Raw genomic sequence first — 20,572 nt, 5'->3', positions numbered from 1 at the left:
ATACATAAAGGAAAGATAAAAAAAAATCCAAACACTTTTCTTTGATGACTTAGCAGATATTTAAATAATCTTAGCTATTTGTAAGATATTTGAAGATTTTGTGTTTTCTTCCAGTTTTATTTCTCTCTAGTCTGCTGTCTAAGTAGAAGAAACGTGTTGGTATTTTAAATGTCTTGTGCTTTGCCTCTCTATTCTTATTATCCTTCCTGCAGCCTGTCTTTGCTTCCAAAGACCCTGTCATGGATTTCATAATGCAGAATACTCATTGTTTGAACTAGTTCTGGATCTTTCTAGCCTATGGCTGTGCACCCCTGAATGTACATGATCTTGTCTGAAACAGTTATTGGGAAGAAAAACATTCTCTCTTCCCATTAGGGTGATTTCATCTTTTCCATTGCCTTGTTATATTTCTCAAATTATCAGTGGGCGAGAGGTAAGGTGCTGTTCCGGCTAGTGGGAAGTCACTTGCAAAACAATTAGGGAAATGCCTACCAAATGTTGTTTTCATCAGCCAAGGTGAATTCCTTTCTCTCAAAACTTTTTCTACTTAAGACATCCCCTTAGTCACCTGCCATGGCCAGTGGTAGTAAAAAGATTTATTTTTTCTTTGAACAGGAATTTCTAACCTTTAGTCTAAAATCCATGGAGTTCAGAGAAACTAGATTTTTAAAATTTGTTTATTTTGCATGAGCGTGTGAGTGTGTGTCTGTGTGTGTGTGTGTGTGTGTGTGTGTGTGTGTGTGTGTGTGTGAACTTGAGTGATAATTATTTCTAATAATCATTAACTTGACATTAGCATTTCTGTCCTTAGTAAAGTAGGAAGCAGTAGTGACTTGAGCAGCCATGATTCTGTCACCATTAAAAGTATAAGCAGTGGCTTAGGACATCATGGTTGTTGTAATGCTGCAAAATGACTTGAAGACAATAATTACTTGAAAATAAGATTAGTTAATATTTACCTTGTTGTTAAAAAGTACAAATATTTCTGCCTGATGGCCTGTTTAAATGTTCTGATAATTTTACTTCAGTGTAATCAGCTTATTCTTTGCCTATATGGTTTAGTTTTTGCAAGTGAAATATTATCCTAAAATCAAATATCATTGGGTTTTCAATATGAGTCCTCAGGACAGTCAGATCAATATTCTATTCCAACCTCATAATGGCTCTCAGCCACCACCTGAGAGGTAAAATACACAGTCCAGAGCAAGCTACGGTCTCTATCCACTTCTCATCTCTGCACATCTCTCCAGGTTCATGTTATAACAATTTCCTATAAACTGGAATGGCTCAATGCCCACACAAAACCTTTGATGTTTCACCCTCTGTATAAATCTATCCTTCACATTAACCTCTCCATTTCATTGCCTGGGAAACCTTTAACTCCTCAGGGCCACACCTGCTGCACATAACATATAGAACATTAATAGAATATGTGTGATGTCTATCTAAGGCATTCATTCTGACTCCAGTTGAGGCCTAGAAGTGACTGGAATAGTATGCACTAAAGATCTTGACCCTAGGAGACAGAATGGAGCATCCTCAGTGTGGGTGAGCTTCTTCTCAATTTTGATTTTCTTTGCCACTTTGATTAAATACATCAAAGGCAATTTCACCATGAAAGAAGGAAAAATTATGATTAAGCTAGAGAAGAGAGACACCAAGGCTTCCAGATCACTCTGTTTATAGAGAAAATATTTTCCTCTCTCACCCTTTGTACACGCATATCCTAGATCATCACCCAAAAGCAGATTGACCTTCATCTATTCTTCTTAGGAATTGTGTATGACACACTGAGATACAGGCAAGCTCCCTCATCTTCCGTAGTGACTAAGAGTGGAGAGCCATCAGCCTCACAGACACAGGATGGGAATAGCTGCATTTGCTCTCTCCTTTGAATACAATTTCCTCTAGGCCCCCACAGCAACATTCCAAAACTCCAAGGAAAGTCCCTTAGCTTCTCTTTGATTTATCAAATGATAAAATTAGATGTTAATACTTTAAATTTTCTGCAACTCCCCAGGGGAAAAAAAAGATAGTGACAGGCCATGCAGCAATACTTAGGGACTATCATGAAGATATTTAAATAATTGACTCCTTCACATCAAAATAGGCTCTTCAATCAACACCTGGAAGTATGTAACTCCATAAGATTAAAATGAGAAAATACAAATATATAAAGATAAGTATCTGTAAAAAAAAAAATAACTCACCAATCTCAAAGCTTCCAGAGATAAATCCAACTATATATGTGGGAATATCGAATTGTCTCTCTATTTGGGTGAACATAGAACTCATGTAAACTCCCGATAGTGCTTTGGAGAGATATGCACATGTTAATGCAAACAGAAATATCTAGGAAGAGAAATGTTTAAGAAGAACAAATGAGAACTTTGTTTTCTGATTATATATCTGTCATCTAATGACCAAGCAGCCAATACCATGAGGCGGAGAATTGTACCCAACATAAACAGCCTTTGAACATACAATAAATTTTAAAGTGTAATCTCTCTTCTGTTTGTCACCATGTCCTCACTCTGAACATGCAGTTAGAATATTTTGTTAGCAGCGATGAATTTTTATTGATAGTTACGGGTTTACTCTCTTACTGGTATACCTTACTCATACAGAAAGATATCACAGATATTTGTGTTTTATTTGGATATATATATTTGATACAGGGTTTCTCTGCGGCATTATATTCTTATCTGCAGAACAAATGTTCTCTTTAAAGAAGAGAAGGGACAGAGCACAGAATTACACCAAGGCATTGTCTCTTCAGCAAGCCTATCATGCCTTCTCTGCAGAAATGACAGCTCTTTGGATGTCCTGGGCCAAATCAACACAACACCCTGTCTTCTTTTTCTACATTCTTGGACACAACAAAATATGTTCTCACCACTGGAGGCAATGGCCACAGTAAAGTGGCCTTCATATTTTTTGTCTTCATGGTGCAGTATTCTTTGTAATACTTTATCTCAGCAGTCCAAGCAGTGCTCATGGCCTAGAAGCCCAGGGCAGAACATTTTTGTAGTTCTTCAGGTGCAGGATAAAGTCTGTGTGCTGATAAGACTCCTCACTACCTGCCTGTGACTAAATAACTCTCTTTTGAGTGATGTAGTGATTGAGCTTCCTGTTTCCCTCAACTTATCTTCCAGCAGCTGGTTGATGGTAAATGTCATTATTCCAGCTTCTCAATCTTCTGTACTATTTCAGCCAAAGAAAACAAAATTATGCCGTGTTACATTAGTATTTTCTGCTTATGAATTTATTGTTACAATTACCAATTAATTTGGATAAGCCAGATAGAAAACATATACAAGAAAGGAAGAAAGGCAGACAGAATGAAAGAAGGAAAAAAGAAAGAAAGAGAGAAAGGAAGGAAGAAAAAATGTAATAGAAAATTTAGCATCTTTAAAAACTGTTATGTAAACATGTTCTTTGTTTGTTTCATTTTTTTAAAATCCTAGGTGTGGGATATGAGGCTGATTCAGATTGTCCACAGCAACAAACTATCTGCTTCATGTGGGCTCTCTGAGGGGCTCATTGACAGCTGCAGAGAGTTTAATTATGAGGACTCTCAGGAGAAATAATAAATTTCAGATTCCAGAGAGAGGGAAAAGGAGACAGAAAGGTTCCAAGGAGGAAGAACACTGCTGCTGCTCCTTCTGATGCTCCTGGTTGCTGTTGTTGTGATTTGAAAAGATGAAGAAGTTGAAGATATTCTGAAACAAAGATTAGACTTGCCCCAGGGAACCAGATGACCCTATACAGAAGGAAGTAGCAAATGAGACCTATGCTTCCTTTTCACACTAATCTTCTTTCTCTCCCAGCTAGTGATGGGGGTTTGAAGGTTTAGGGTGGATAAGGGTGGAAAGGGAGAAGGGAATAAGATATATAAGAAATACAAATATAACAAATAAAGATGCCTACAAGTGGCCACCAGATGTCTCTAGGTATAATGGGAAACTTGGTGTTTAATTCTGTAGGGGAGACATCAGAGCATGAAGGAATGAAAATACTGTTTCTGCATGTGTGCTAAAAGTTTATGGTGGGTGCTGCTGTGTTTTCTCCCAAAGGAGATTTTCTGGTTTTGCTTTGTAATCTTCCTACATGTTGTTTTACAAATGATTGGGAGAATTGCTGAAAAACCAGAAGTGTCACTCAATTCTCTTGTTTGTGAAAGGATTGCAGATTGGATGTGCAATGAGAGAGTTTATAGATAGGGATGGGAGTGTTTGGAAAGCAGAAAGTGTCAGAGAGAGGAGAACAAAAGGGTTGATACCTACTAACTGCGAGCCAGAGTGTCTCACAGCTGACACCCCACCCTGTTCCACGCGCTTTTGCTTTCAGGTTCCTGCAGCCCCTTCATGAAGTAAGGGACCAGGAAGAGCAGAGGCTGTACAGAGAAAAAAAGGGTTAATCTTGAGCCAGGTGCACTGCCAGAGGAGTTACCTAGAATAACGAAGTCACATCAGTTTTCTCAGCAATTGTGCAGCACATGCCTGCTAATGATGTTGATCATGAATATAATGAGATAACATGATGTCCAATAGCAATGTCAGATCTAAAGCAGTTTAAAGAGTCTGGTGTTTCCTATATAATGCATTCCCCTTCTATTAAACAAATATTAAGTAATTAAGCTACTTAAAACATAATTATTCTCCAAGATTGGAAGGGCTTTGTTTCAGCTGTGCTGGAAGCTGGTTAGCAGTTAGGATGGTTATCTCCATAAAGGGAAGAAAACAGAACAATAGAATAACACAAGAGGGATAAATGTGGATAAAGATCAATTACTTGGTAAAGAGTTACAAGACCTACAAGAGCAAATTCTGTCTGTTAATGTTGTTTTAAAATGCTGCTTGGCAGCATTAAGAGCTTGGGCTATGGCTGAGGAGCCTGGGGAAAGATCTACTTCTTAACTGGGAGGTGGTGGCATACCCCTTCAATCCTAGCACCCATGATTCAGAGTCAGGTGGATCTCTGTGAGTTTGAGGCCATCCTCGTCTACAGAATGAGTTCCAGGACAGCCAAGGCTACACAGAGAAACCCTGTCTCAAAAACAACCAACCAACCAAAAAGATCTACTTCATTTACTAAGATACTACAAGGCTCTAGAGAAATCTTCACAGATTGGTTTGAGCTGTAAACAAAGCCATATCAAACCTTAATGCCAGACAGGTGTTGATAGAGACCATAGCATTTTAGAGTGCAAATGTTGAATGTACAAGATTAGACCATTAAAGGGCCAAGCAGCCCCAACAAATGAATGAAGAAGAGACACAACTGATATTGACTCTCAGAAGTATCATGCCACTATCATGGGACAAACCATAGCTAGAGGTCTCAGATATCAAAGTACTTGGTACTTCAATTGCAGTGAATTTGGCCATTTACAAAGAAGTTGTGAGGATAAAACCTCGGAGCTCAAAGTGGCAGCGGCATCACCTCTAGGGAATATGCGCCACTTTCACTCTTAGATGAGAACAAACGGTTTCTGGCTATAATGGGATATCCAAGCTTCCCAGGGTTTGTAGATACTGCGGCTAAAGGCATCATTTGGCTAGTGAATGTACGACCAAAAGGGATATATGAAGTGACTTCTTGCTGTCAGGAAATAGCCCTGGAGACCTAGCTCAAGGCTCTGTAGCAAAAATTATGAGCCAGTCCAGATAAGGGCAGTTGAGAATTACTGAATTACAGAAGAAACTGTTGATCCAAAAGTGTTTGGTTTGTTGATAATCTCCTTTTAAGAAAGCAAGAACAAACCAGTCTCATTCATGTAAGAGAAAAAGTCATTTTTAAAAGTAAAAGGGGGGAAATATAGTGAAAGGTTTGATATATTTAACGACTCAGTTACCTTATGTAAACATGTTTTTGCTTTAATCTCAGATGTGGGATATGAGACTAATTTATATTATCCACAGCAACAAATTATTCGCCTCGTGTGGGCTCTGAGAGGGGCTTTTTGACAGCTGCAGATAATTTAATTTCGAGGACTGTGAAAGGTAATAAACTCTAGATCCCAGAGGTTGGGGGCTGTCACAGAAAGTCTCCAAGGAAGAATAACACTGCTTCTGCTGCCCTCTGCTGCTCCTGATTGCTGTTGTTGCAATTTGACAAGAAGAAATGGAGATATTTCGAAATGAAGATTGGACTTGTCCCAAGAAACCAGATGACCCTAACCAGCAGGAAGTAGCAAAAGTGACCTATAGCACCTTTCCACATTAACCTTCTTTCTCTCCTACCTACTGTTGGGGGATTAGAAGGTTAGGGTGGATAATGATTGGAAGGGAGTTTGAGACATACGAAATCCTGATAAAATAGATAAAAAAAAAAAAAACAGCACTGACAAAGAAAGAAAGAATTGGATGGGAAATGTGAAAACCAATTTAGTGTAGATCAGAAGTATAAACATTTTGTTCTTTCCTTCCACAGCAATTCTTTCAGAGGATGTGATTGGCATTTCGTGATTTGAAAACTAGTTTTATAATTCAGGTCCTGTATTTAATATCAAAGTTTACCACATTAAAAAAAGTCAGATTTGGAAAGATCATTTATTCCATCTGTGTTTTGAAGAAGAAAGATAAATAGGCATTGAGCAACTGATCTTTCTACAAAGTATTTGGTTCTGTGGAGAAAGTAAAAAAAAAAAAAAAAAAAAAAAAAAAAAAACGGTGACCAAGCTGATTCAGGTCTACTGCTATAACAACTGTATTTATAAAGCTAACTATATTGATTTTTTTCCTTCAACATTCCAGAATCTCCAGAGAACTTTTGAGCAGTCTTTTATGCTTCCTTAGGGAATTTTCTTTTTTTTTTTCTTTTCTTTTTAAAAATTTCATCCATTCTTTCTGTTTATATGTGTGCAGACTCACGTGGGATGAGTTCATGTATAAATATGTTTGTGGAGAGATAAAAAGACAACCTAAGGTGCAATTATTCGAGACTTATACATTAAAGAAAAACATGGATTCACCCAGGAGACAAGGCTGGCTCATTAGTGAGCCCCAAGTATCTGCTTGAATCTCTCTCCCCATGCTGGGATTACAGTTTTATGTTGACATGCCTAGCTTTTATATATGCTTTAGGGACCGAACTCGGGCTCCCCTGTTTTAAAAACAAATACTTTACTGATTGAAGTATCTCCCTAGTTCCCTTGATACATTTTCTTTAATAATCCTTATTGAGTACATTTACTGTTTGATGATTTTATACAGGCATGTGTATTTGGATTATCACTTTCTTCCTCTCTCTTGCTCACCAAAATCCTTGTTCCCAGCAGTCCTTTTTCAGGACTCATGAGATTTGGTTTGGCTTTGTTGATCTTGTAGTTTAACCATGGCCATCTGTGTGGCCACTGGGTTAGAACCAATCATTGATGCCAGTGCATGTATGATCGAAGGCAATGGAGTCCATGATTTCCCCTGTCCTGGAAACTTTGTCTTAATGATTATATGTCTAAACTCAAGAAGCAGAATCTTTAGTCTGGCAATGTAGACCTTTTGATCATCTCAACTTCCTATATAGTTCTAAATTCAGAGGAGAGGAATGTAATTATTTTCAAACAGTTACCGCTAAATGTTGTCATATGAATTAGTGGTTTGAACATTTTCCCAAACATCCACACTGATATATATATATAATTAATAAACTCCAAAGTAACTGTGGTGGGTTGAATAAGAATGGCCCTCATAGGATCACAGGTTTAAGTGCTTCGCCACCAGGAACTGGCACGATTAGGTGTGGTCTTGCTGGAGTAGGTATGGCCTTATTGGGTGAACTGTGTCATTGTAGATGGTCTTTGAGGTTTCAGAAACTCCAGCTAAGCCCAGTGACATACACTTCTTACTGTCTGTCAATCTTGATATAAAATTCTCAACTCCTCTTCTGTCACCAAGTCTGCCTACATGCCACAATTATTACAGCCATGGTGAACCAAAACTCTGAACCTGTGATCCAGGCCCAATTAAGTACCTTTTTTATAAGAGTTTCAGTGATCATGCTGTTTCTTCATAGCAATAAAAACTCTAACTAAAACAGTTAAGAAAGATAAACATCTTTTCTCTACAAATGTTCTCTAGTAATCACAATAGTAGTCATTCTTATCCAAAGACTTGAAACTGGAGATGTGGTGCAATGGTTAATAGCCCTGGCTGCTCTTCTTGAGGACCTGTGTTAAGTTCCCTGCACCTGCATGGTGGCTCAAAACCACCTGTTAACTCTAGTTTTAGGTGATCCAACACCTTCATTTTTCCTCCAAAATTACAAGACACACAGATGGTGCACCAGCACGCACAAGGGCAAAACACACATATAAATAAAATAAAACATATTTAAAGAAATTAAAGCATACTAAAGGTCTAGGAGGAGTTACAGATCAGAGAAAGAGAAGTTGCCTGGTGCAGATGAGTGCCTGGGCTAAATCTCTCATATCAGTAGTATTAGGTAGCCTAAAGGTGAGCACACACACACATACAGAGACAGACACAGAGACAGACACAGACACAGACACAGAAAGACAGATATACATAGAGAGAGAGGGCTCAGACTGATTTTTTTTTAATCTTAAAATGTAATACTACTATTACCCTTTTCAAATAAAACCTGAAGTATAAAAGGTTGTACAAAGTGTGCAAAATGGCACATCTAGTAAGTATCTGGAGGTTAGGATCCAGGGAACCTGGGCTCCTCAGAACTGAAGGAAAACTTGGAAGGTTTTGCACAAGTTCTGGAGGCTGAGTCTGAAGTCTTTTTTACATTAATATATACTTTCCAGTAAATGTGAATAAACACTAAAATGAACATTTAATAGGATGACTTAGGAGGCAGCATCTTAGAGATGAATATTTGAGGGACTGGACTGTGCAGAAACTAGGCCAGTGCTCCAATTTCTTGCATTTATATTTTGTGATGTAAATATATTCATATTTTGTGATGCCTTTGGAGCTATGAGAACAATTGTTGTCTCTAACATACTAAAAATCAACCAAATAGCTAACAGAATGGATTTGTTTCTTACAAACAATGAATATTACATTTTCAATGCTTGAAAAAATATCTTTCCAAACAAGTCATAAAGTCACCACTGCATATTAATAAATGAAGCACTCCTGTTCGTGGAACTAATTTCTAGTTCTGTCAGGAACCTGAAGGCTGAGCACTAGATTGCCTATGTCCTCAGATGAAACTCTACTATAACATAATACACACCAAAAACATTTAAAACCCATTCCTCTTTAAAAAACCTCTAGAGTAGTTCTCAACCTTCCTTGTGCTGTGATTGCAATCCCTTAATACAGTTCCTCATGTGGTGTTGACCCAGCCATAAAATTATTTTGTTGCTACTTTGTAACGTTAATTTTGCTACTGTCATGAATCATAATTTACATACCTGATATGTAAAATATATGACATGCATTTTCTGTGAAAGAGTCATTAGACCTATAAAAGGGTCTTGGCTGACAGATTAAGAACCATTGTTCTGAATCATTCTAAGATTCTGGAATGAATAATCCTCGATAGACCTCCATAATTATAAATTCAACTTTTTAAGGCAAGATATTAACAACACATTGGGTAAAATGGCATTTGTAATGGAAAACTTCCTGTAAGATGAGCAATATTACAAACACTTTCAGTGCTTTGTTTGAAAGACTTTCCTCTGTATACACTTGCATACATAAAAACAATCCCTACCTTGATACTGGAAAAGCATCTGACCCCATGGGTTGCAACCCTTTTCTCAGGTTCTTCCATGTTGTTCTTCTGATTGTTTCCAGATGTCTATGCTTTAAATATCTTGCTGCTATCTTTGTAAGAAAACAAAAAAAATGTTAAATAAACTGTTTTCTGAACTGTAAGAAGCTATCCAAAGAATCTGTCTTAGGGATAGGGTATCTTAGGCAGAGTTTCTATTGCTGTGATAAAATACCAGGACCACAAGCATATTAAATGGAAAAGGTTTATTTTATCTCAGAATGCTACATCACAGTTCATCACTGAGAGAAATCAGGTCGGGAACTCAAGGCAGGCACCTAGATTCAGGAGACAATGCAGAAGCCATGGAGGAATGCTGCTTACTGCTTTGCTCCTGAAGGCTTCCTTAACCTGCTCTCTTATACAGCCTAGGACTACCTTCCAGGCATAGCCACACTTCCAGTGAGCTGAGCCTTCCCAGATCAACAATCAATCAAGAATATGCACCGTAGACTAGACTGTAAGAATATCCTTGGGCCATTTTCTCAAATGAAGTCCCCTCTTCCCAAATTACTCTAACTGGTGTTGACTTAGTGTAAAACTGTGCAGCACCACTGGAGAGGTGTCCCAGTGGGTAAAGAGTTTGATTACTAAGCTTGAGGTCCTGAGTTTGAATTCTTAGTAACTATGGAAAAAGTTGGGCTTCTATGTACCTGCCTGTAACTCCAATACAGGGAGACCTCAGACAGCAAGATCAATGCAATGTGACAACCTAGCACTCTAATTTAATGAACCACTAAGTTGACTGAAGGGACCCCATCATAAGACATAAGGTGGGACATTCTACAGGAAGACATTCAGCATTGACTTCTAGCCTCCATAAAATGCACATGTGTACATACTTAGGTATACACATACATACAAACCCATAAATACATATATTCTGCACACACACACACACACACACACACACACACACACACACATACACACACACATGAATAGGAACAATTTTACCTGTATCTGGAATACTATAACAATACCTAGAAAGATTTTTACTCTGACTGACCTTATAAATAACTTCATAGGATAGGATTGGGTTTGTTTGATATCTATTGAAAAAACCAGTTCAAATAACTACACGTATTCTTTGGTGATATTAAAGATAGCCTTGGAGGAGAGATCCAAGCTGGTGGCGCTGAACATGCATGGTATCTGATTTGCAGAAAAAATACTAGGGACTCTGCTGGGAGCTACAGACTGAAAGACTTGGGGAACCCTAGGTGAGAGGGGTCTACACAGTGCAGAACACAGGTGGGTTTGGCCTTAGGCCACCCAACTGGCCCACGGAAGATGGGTGCCCAGTTCCTAGAATCTGGACCCATACACACCTGCAGGCTTCAGCTGTGCTTTATATCATGGCCTCAGTATCTGAGACTGAACTGTGGGTTATGAAGCACAAGAGTCTGGATATTATAGCCTTGGGAGAACCCAGGTAAATGGGTGGCTCTGATCTCAGACCACCCCATAAATCCACAGAAAGCTCCAGGGGCTGGTGACAATGCTGGAGCAGTATCTGAAGCCCAGCAGCCATGTGGGGGGCCCAGATGGCTGTGGACACATTCTCCAGAAACAGTTCTATAGCCTCCCTCTCCAATTGACTGATCTAAGGTGGCAAGGCTTGAATGGATTGGTCAGAAACCTAGCCAGTTGCTCCAACTCAGCAGGGGTTCCAGTGCTCTCAGGCAGGACTGAACTGGTCTGAATGGATCAAGCAGAAGCCTAGCCAGACTCCTCCACAATCCATTGGGGGATGTGCCACTCTAGGGAAGACTGAGCCCAGGCCCCCAAAGCCCCAGTACCGGAGGGCAGGGTTTTCAAAGCCCAGCCAAAGACAGGATAACTGGCTACACCTACACTATCTCATACTGATCCTTGGGCTGCAGAGGAGGAGCACTGGCCTCTGATGACCCAGTGGGGAGCCCAAGGTGTGGAGCAAAGCCCCCTGGAGCTAAAACCTGGTAACCTGCCTGATCCAGAGAAGAGGTGAAGATTCTTGGCCTATGGACAGTCACTAACGAACTGCTCTCAACAACCAGTGAAGGACACCAAAAACTACCTCCCAACATCAGAGACACCAAGATGACTAAAGACCAGTGTAAAAATGCAAACAACAAAAACCAAAATGATATAGCATCTCCAGAACCCAGCTATCCCAAAGAATTAAATCCTGGGAACTCAAAACCAACTGAAGCACAATAAAATTATCTCAAGTCCTTGGTATTGAGGATGATGATGGAGGAAAGTAATAACATCTGTAAATAAATGCAGGAAAATGCAGCCAAACAGATTGAGGACACGAAAGAGGCCTATAGAAAGGAAATGAAGAAATCACAGGAAGAAATTTAGGAAAACACAAACAATCAGATGAAGTAAACCAATAAAACAGTTCATGATCCAAAGATGAAAATGGAAACAATGATAAAAGCACAGACAGAGGAAGGCCAGGAATGAGAGAACTTAGAAAAGAAAGCAGGAAATTCAGAGGTAAGCTTCTCTAACAGAATTTAAGAAATGGATGAAAGAATCTTGGAGTAGAAGATACAATTGAAAAACTTGATGCAACCATAAAAGAAAATATTAAATCTGAAAAATTACTGACACAAAACATACAAGAAAACAAGAACACCTTAAAAAGACAAAATCTGAGGATAATAGTCATTGAGAAAAGAGAAGATGCCTGACTCCAAAGCCAGGAAAATATTTTAAACATAATCATAGAAGAAAATATCCCCAATTTAAAGAAGGAGATGCATATAAACATAGAAGAGGCCTACAGAACACCAAATAGAACAGACAAGAAAAGAGAACCCTCCCACCACATAATAATCAAAACACAAAATGTACAGAACAAAGAAAAGCATTAAAAGCAGCAAGGGAAAAGGCCAAGTAACATATCATGGCAAACCTACAAGAATTGCACCCATCTTCTCAGCAGAGACCATAAAAGCCAGAAGGGCCTGAGCAGAGGTCATGAAAACTCTAAGAGACCACAGATGCCAGTCCAGACTACTATACCCAGTGAAACTTTCAATAACCATTGATGAAGAAAATAAGATATTCTATGACAAAAACAAATTCAAACAGTACCTATCCAAAAGTCAGGCTCTATATAAGTTACTAGAAGGAAAATTCCAACCCGAAGTGACAAACTACAACCAAAATAACACAGGAAATAGATATCTTCACTGTTGCAAAACATAACCACACAAACACTGTATTGCAACCATCATCAAAATCAAGGGACTTAACAGTCACTGGTCATTAATATCTCTCAACATAAATGGTTCAATTCTCCAACTAAAAGACATAGACAAACTAAATGGATGCATAAACAACACTCAATATTCTTCTGCATTCAAGAAACACATCTCAGCCATAATGATAGATGTTACCTCAGAATAAAAGGTTGAGAAAAAGTATTCTGAGCAAACGGACACAAGAAGCAAGCTGGTATCGACATTTTAATATCTAATAAAATAGACTTTCAACCAAAATTAATCAAAAGAAATGAAGAAAGACACTTCATACTCATCAAAGGTAAAGTCAACCAAGATGATATCACAATTCTGAATATCTATGCTCCCAATACAAGGGTACCCACATTTGTAAAAAGAAATATTAACAAAGCTTAAACCATACATCGATCCCCACACATTAATAGTGGAAGACTTCAACACTCCACTTTGACCAAAGAATAGACCAACAAAACAGAAACTAAACCAAGAAATGATGACACTAACTGAGATCATGAGTCAAATGGATCTAACAGATATCCACAGAACTTTTCACCCAAACACAAAAGATTATACCTTATTCTCAACACCTCATGGAACTTTCTCCAAAATTGATCATATAGTAGGTTACAAAGCAAGCATCAACAGATATAAGAAGATTGAAATAATACCTTGTATCCTATCAGATCACCATGGACTAATGCTGGACTTCAACAACAATAGAAATAACATAAAACCTACACAAACATGGAAACCAAACAACTCTCTACTTAATGACAACTGAATCAGGGAAGAAATAAATAAAGAAATTAAGAACTTCCTAAAATTCAATCAAAATGAAGATATACCCAAATTTGTGGGATATATTGAAAGCACTACTAAGAGGAAAATTCATAGCACTAAGTACCTTCATAAAGAAATTAGAAACATTTCATATAGGCAACTTAACAACATATCTGGAAGCCCTAGGGAAAAAAGAAACAGTAGATGGCTGGAAATAATCAAACTTAAGGCTGAAAACAGTAAATTAGAAACAAAGAGAACAATTCAAAGACTCAACAAAATCAGGATCTGGTTCATTGAGAAAATCAGAAAGATAGACAAACGATTAGCCAAACCAACTAAAAAATAGAGACACTATCCAAATCAACAAAATCAGATATGAAAAGGGATACATAACAACAGATACTGAAGGAATACAAAGAATCATTAGGTCCTATTTGCCACAAAATTTGAAAAACTAAGGGAAATGTACAATTCTCTTGATGGATTTCACTTGCCAAAGTTGAATCAAGGTCAGACAAATAAATTAAGCTGTCCTGTTTTTCCCTACAGAAATAGAAGCAGTCATTAAAAGTCTCTCAACCAAAAAGCCCAGGGTCAGATCATTTCAGCTTAGAACTCCACCAGACATTCAAAGAAGAGCTAATACCAATACTCTTCAAGTTACTTCACAAAATAGAAATTGATAGAATATTACTAAACTCATTCTATGGGGCCAGAGTCACTTTGAAACATAAACCTCCACAAAGACCCAACAAATAAAAGATTTTCTGACCAATTCTTCTTATGAATATTGATGCATAAATACACAATAAAATACTCACAAACTGAACTCAGAACACATCAAAGATATTGTTCACCATGACCAAATAGGCTTCATTCCAGGTGTGCAGGAATGGTTCAATATACAGAATTCTATCAATGTAATGCACTATATAAACAAACTGAAAGAAAAAACCATATGATAATCTCCTTAGACCCCCAAAAAGCATTTGACTAAGTCTAACACCCATTCATGTTTAAAGTTTGGGAGAGATTGGGGATACAAGGAACATAATAATGCAATAAAGGCTAATACAGCAAGACAACAGCCAATATCAAATTAAATGGAGAGAAACTCAAGGAAATTCCTCTAAAATCAGGGACCAGACAAGGCTGCACACTTTCTCCATATCTTTTCAATATAGTTCTTGAAGTTCTAGCCAGAGCAATAAGAAAACAAAAGGAAATCAAGGGGATCCAAATGGGAAAGGAGGAAGTCAAATTATCCCTATTTGCAGATGATATGATAGTGTACATTAAGTGACCTCCAAAATTCCACCAGAGAACTCCTACAGCTGATAATCACCTTTAGCAAACTGGCTGGATGAAAACTAAAGTCAAAAAAGTCATTAGCCTTCCTGTATACCAACAGCAATCATGGTGAGAAAGAAATTAGGAAAACTAAACCCTTCACAATAGCCACAAGTAGTATAAAGTATCTAGGAGTAACTCCAACAAAGCAAGTGAAGGACTTGTTTGAAAAAACTTCAAATTTCTGAAGAAGGATATTGAATATGACATAAGAAGATGGATGTTGTTCATGCATCAAAAGAATTAACATAGTAAAAATGGCCATCTTACCAAAATCAATTTACAGATTCAATGCAATCCCTATGAAAGTACCTACACAATATTTAAAGACATTGAAAGATCAATTCTCAACTTCATATGGAAAAACAAAAAGACCAGAATAGCTAAAACAATCCTGTATAATAAAAAATCCTCTGGAGTGATCTCCATACCTGATCTGAAGCTGTGCTATAGAACAACAGCAATTAAAACAGCATGATATTGGCACAGCAATAGACTGATTGATCAATGGAATCTAATCAAAGACCCAGAAGTAAATCCACACACCTATGGATTTTTGACAAAGAAGCCAAATCTATTCAATGGAAGAAGGATAGCATCTTCAACAAATGATGCAGGTCTAACTGGGTCTGGATCTCTAAATGTAGAAAAATGGAAGTAGGTCCATATTTATCACCATGCACAAAATTCAAGTCCAAGTGGATTAAAAACCTCAACATAAAACCAGAGACACTAAATCTGTTAGAAGAAAGAGTAGGGAAGACCCTGAAACTCATTGGCATAAAAGACAACTTCCTGAACAGAACACCAACAGCCCAGGGTCTAAGGTCAACATTTAATAAATGGGACCCCATAAGGCTGGGAAGCATCTGTAAGGCAGAAGACCCTGTCAATAGAACAAAGTGACAGCCTACAGTCTGGGAAAAGATCTTCACCAATCCTACATCTGACAAAGGACTAATATCTAAAATATATAAAGAGCTCAAGAAATTAAGCACCACCAAACCAAATAACCCAATTAAGAAATGGGGCTTGGAACTAAACAGAGAATTTTCAACAGAGGAATATTGAATGGCTGAGAAACACTTAAAGAAATGTTCAATGTCCTTAGTTATCAGAAAAATGCAAATCAAAATGACTCTGATATTCCATCTTACACCCATCAGAACTGCTAAGATAAAAACTCAAGTGACGGCACATGCTGGTGAGGATATGGAGAAACGGGAAGATTCCTTCATTGCTGGTGGGAGTGCAAACTAGTATAGCCACTTTGGAAATCAATCTGCCACTTTCTCAGAAAGCTGCGAATAGGGCTATTCCACTCCTTGGAATATACCCAAAAGATGCTCTACCACACAACAAGGACATATGCTTAACCATGTTCATAGCAGCCTCATTTTGTAATAGCTAGAATATGGAAACAATCTAGATGTCCCTCAATCAAAGAATTGATAAAGAAACTGTGATACATTTACACAATGGAGTGCTGCTCAGCTATTAAAAACAAGGAAATCATGAAATTTGAAGGCAAATGGATGGAACTAGAAATGATCATCCTGAGTGAATTAACCCAGACCCATAAAGATACACATGGTATATACTCACTTATAATTGGACACTAGCCCAACAGGGACTTCCCCTGAAAATCTTCACTTACCAGGAGATTGGAATAGATGCTGGGACTTTCTATTGGGACTCCATGTGAGAGAAGTTTTGTAGAATGGGGAAATAGAAGGATCCAGAGGGTCCTAGAATCCTACAAGAAGACCATCAAGGCTGGCAGATCTGGACTCAGGGGAGTCTGCTTAAACTACTCTACCAACCAAGGACAATGCTTGCAGTAAACCTAGAACCCCTATTCAGATCTAGCACATTCTCCATAGTTGTGTGGAGAGCAGGGCCTGTCTCTGACATGAACACTGGTGCCCCCTATTTGACCATTTCCCCTTGGTGGGAGGTCTGCTGGCACTCAAAGGAAGGGTAAGCAGGCTACCAGGATGAGACCTGGTAGGCTGTGATCATATTGTGGGGGAGGAGGTATTCTTCTGTCACAGACCTAGGGGAGAGAAATTGGGTGAAAGAGGGAGGGAGGGGGAAATGGAAAGATACAAGTGAGGGGATAACAACTGAGATGCAATCTGAATAAATTACTTAAATAAAAAAAATAGCCTTGGAGCCTGTTAGTCTCTGTCCTCAAGCTAATGCCCATGTGGTTAAAATAAAGCTTTAAAATTCCTTAACCAAAGCAAAAGAGACCAAGGTGTTCTCTTTTTTAACTCACTTGAAGACTGCTGTGTTTGTAGTAACCTTTGCCTCACTGAAGCACAGGCTGTCTGACCAGGCTTCCTTCTTGAGCTCTTTGAATTTCAAAACTTCCCTGGAATTTCAGGAAGAGAAACATTTTCTGGGGCACTGCTGATTCACAGAAACCTAAGAAGACTCAGAATAATTTTAATCATTAAACTAACATAAGTAACAATAACAAGTCTATGATTTATAGAAGAATATAATTCCAGGTTTGAAAATGTAGCATTTATGGAAAGACTATACACATAAATAAAGGCCTATCAATAGTTATTTATGACCTACATATTATGCATGGGCAAACATGTCCATCTCTGTATAGGTAATATTTTAGTGTAAGTATTTATATGCAATGGGGAAAAATGAAGAGTTCTATTGAACTGTACCAGCCTCATTAAACTGTGTCTTGAAAGTAGGATATTTTTCATATTTATCCTAGGAAATCTACTTCAACATGCCTGTATGACTTCTCAGGGTATCCACAGCACTAATTTATGAAAGTCCTCTGAACAGCATCCATTTAACAAGTAATTTAGAATGACTATAAGTTTCTAAAACATTTAAATATTTACCACAATTCCAATTCCAGTTGCCACTTAGTGATTATGTATGATCCTACTTCTCTTTACTGCCTTGAAATTACAACAAATACCTATCAATTTCCTACTATGTGCCAGTTACTGCATGTAGCACCAATGTTCAACAAAAAAAAAAAAAGAAAGAAAAAATCAAGCTTGCTGTTCTATAGAAAAGTGAAGTCATTTAAGACACTCTATTACCAGATAAAGTCACTTGGACTCAGATCCCTAGGAACCTATGCTTTTCCTGGGAAAGCTAAAATTTCTTTAAAATAGATAGCAGATAGCTGATATTAGACAAACAGACAAACAGACAGACAGACAGACAGGTAAATAGATCAAACTACACTGGCATAGCATTGGGCCATGTAGGCTCTGGTACAGCTTACTTATTGTGTAAATAAGGCTGAAGATACACAGGATATTAGTGAAAATTATAGGGACTCTCTTGGCAGTTCTGAACAGACAAACCAATATGAACCCCAGACTTGAGGCTCTCACATAAAACTTCAAGTCCAATTAAGTTCCTGAGAGGACCATTGGAAAGAATGGTAGAATGACATGATTTCCAGGAGAGAATGCTCATGATCTAAATCTACACCAAATATAGATGAAACATCAAATCCTCAACTCTCCTCACATGCTTCCATTTAGTGCAATCTCTTGTTGGTCTTTCTTTCCTTTTGTTTCTCCTCCCCCATGCCTGAGCTGGCCATGGTCACCCTGCAAGCCCCTTGAGACATGAAAATGGCCAAGACCCTCCCATGGGGACCTCCAGTCACAAAACATTCTAACTAACCTAACAGCTGGACTCAAACCCTGCCTTACAGAGTAAAAAGCCCAGGCTCTGGACTTGAAATTCCACACATCCCCACCCTGGAATGTTCCTACCACAAAGAAATCCTATATAATCCCTTCTTTCTCCTCACTTCTCTGCTGCTTCTCTTCTGAGCCACGCTCCTGGATTTTTTACTTCCTAACAAATCTCTTGGGTGAGACTTGGTGTGTGATGTGACTTTGTGGTATTCCTTGGCTCTCACCTGCCAGGACACCTTTCCCCTCAGAACTGCAAAGCTGACATTGGTCTGTGACTCTGATAGGCTCTCCTGGCACCTGCCTTTCTCCTCATTGGTCCGTGACTCTGCTAGGCTCTCCTTGTGCCTGCTTATCCCTTGGGTTCTAAGCTGATCTCCACCTCACCAACTGCAAAGTCACCTCCCAGCTCACCAAATGCTCAGCATCTCATCAGCCAGTTTCTTCTTTGGTCAGTGTAAATGTTTCCCTGAGTACAAGGATGTGGCCGTTGGACATCTGGCCCTATTATGGTACTCTTGGTGATGAAATCACCTATAGCCACCGACTTTGTGCTTTGTCTGGCCCTCTTCACCCGACCCCATCTCCCTACCCTTGGAGCTCCAATGTTGCAGTTTCCTTAAGTCCAACCAGACTGTTGGCTGACTTACTGCCTTCTTCTCCTACCTTCCCTTTGAAGCTGCCTACAATCCTATATCTCCTCTATGACCTCTTCACTTTTATGATACTATTCTCCAACACCTTCCCATGGTTGAGATGCCTCCTCCTAGAGCTTGGTTTTTGTCCTTGCCATCTGGCCTCTTCACCTTCTGACATATGCAGAAGCTCTAGTACCAGACACCAAGTCTCTCCTTGGACTTAGCAAGGCTAAAGCCCTGACCCCCATGGGGTGGAGTGATGACACACTGAACAGCTGTGTCTTCCTCCATTGCTCCCTGAGTCCTAGGGACATTCATGCCTACAGGTTGCAGTGACATTTTCCCCTGCCTTTCTCATCCATGAGAACACTTTCTTCCATAATCTCTCACTCCCCTTTGGGATGCCTTCTAGGAAATCCCCAGTCTCTCCATCTCACAACTGACCTGAAGAGCCATACATAAGATATGGCCTCAATTCCCCTTAGATAGTCAACCTAAGGAGCTACCTAAATGCACCCTGGATCCTAACATCATCCCAGACTTTCACAAATACTGGGAGCAATCATGAAAATGGGAAGAGACTCCCGATTCCCTATTTCTGTTTTCTCCTCTCCAAGCCCCATCTCCCTGACCCTCACACAGTGTAGACAAACTGTCTTTTAAGTTACCTGTGATGGATCTGTAAGTTTGCAAAGTAGGAGCATGAAGGTGACACTAGCACAAGACAGAGAAAGCAAAGGAGTAGGCCTACTGCAGCTTGCACACCCCTCTGCACGTATTCTTCACTGGCTGCTTTGTTTCTCTTCTCCATTGGCAGTGCCTTCTGTCTATATCCAGGGCTCAGACTTTCATATCTCCAAGCCATCTTTCTTCTTAGCTTAAAGGATTCTCAAAGCCCAAGAACCTCCTTGTCGCTGTTTCAGATGCAGTTGGGAGGGTCACTAGGCCCTGGGCCTGTCCAAACTCTCATAAACCATTCCAACCATGCCCATGGTGACACCAAGAGGTACTTTGGGTGACTGACTGTCCTCATATCTTTCAAGGCATGAGGACATCAAGCCCAGATCATCCTCCAGCCCTCTTAGGTCTGACCATGAACAACTGAGGAATC

General features: G+C 39.0%; 1 protein-coding gene across 12 annotated transcripts in view; it reads right to left on the bottom strand.

The window, feature by feature from the left end:
- Positions 1–20,572, bottom strand: part of LOC311588530 (solute carrier organic anion transporter family member 1A5-like) — a 61,590-nt gene that overhangs the window by 31,248 nt on the left and 9,770 nt on the right. For 6 of the 12 annotated variants that reach the window (XM_084766262.1, XM_084766260.1, XM_084766258.1 and 3 more), the window contains 3 exons: positions 17,410–17,505; positions 9,697–9,809; positions 2,211–2,352 (listed from right to left, as the gene is read on the bottom strand). In XM_084766262.1, the coding sequence (XP_084622388.1) occupies positions 2,211–2,352; positions 9,697–9,756 (202 nt within the window). In that variant the 5' untranslated portion in view covers positions 9,757–9,809; positions 17,410–17,505. Of the gene's footprint in view, positions 1–2,210; positions 2,353–9,696; positions 9,810–14,599; positions 14,720–17,409; positions 17,506–20,572 lie in introns of all 12 variants that reach the window. The other 6 variants (XM_084766264.1, XM_084766267.1, XM_084766257.1 and 3 more) reach the window with 4 other exon arrangements.

This window comes from Acomys minous (assembly GCF_964271855.1).
Source record: "Acomys minous genome assembly, chromosome: 17".
Taxonomy (NCBI): domain Eukaryota; kingdom Metazoa; phylum Chordata; class Mammalia; order Rodentia; family Muridae; genus Acomys; species Acomys minous.
The sequence above is the reverse complement of the archived record's forward strand: the minus strand, read 5'-3'. Positions and strand labels throughout refer to the sequence as shown.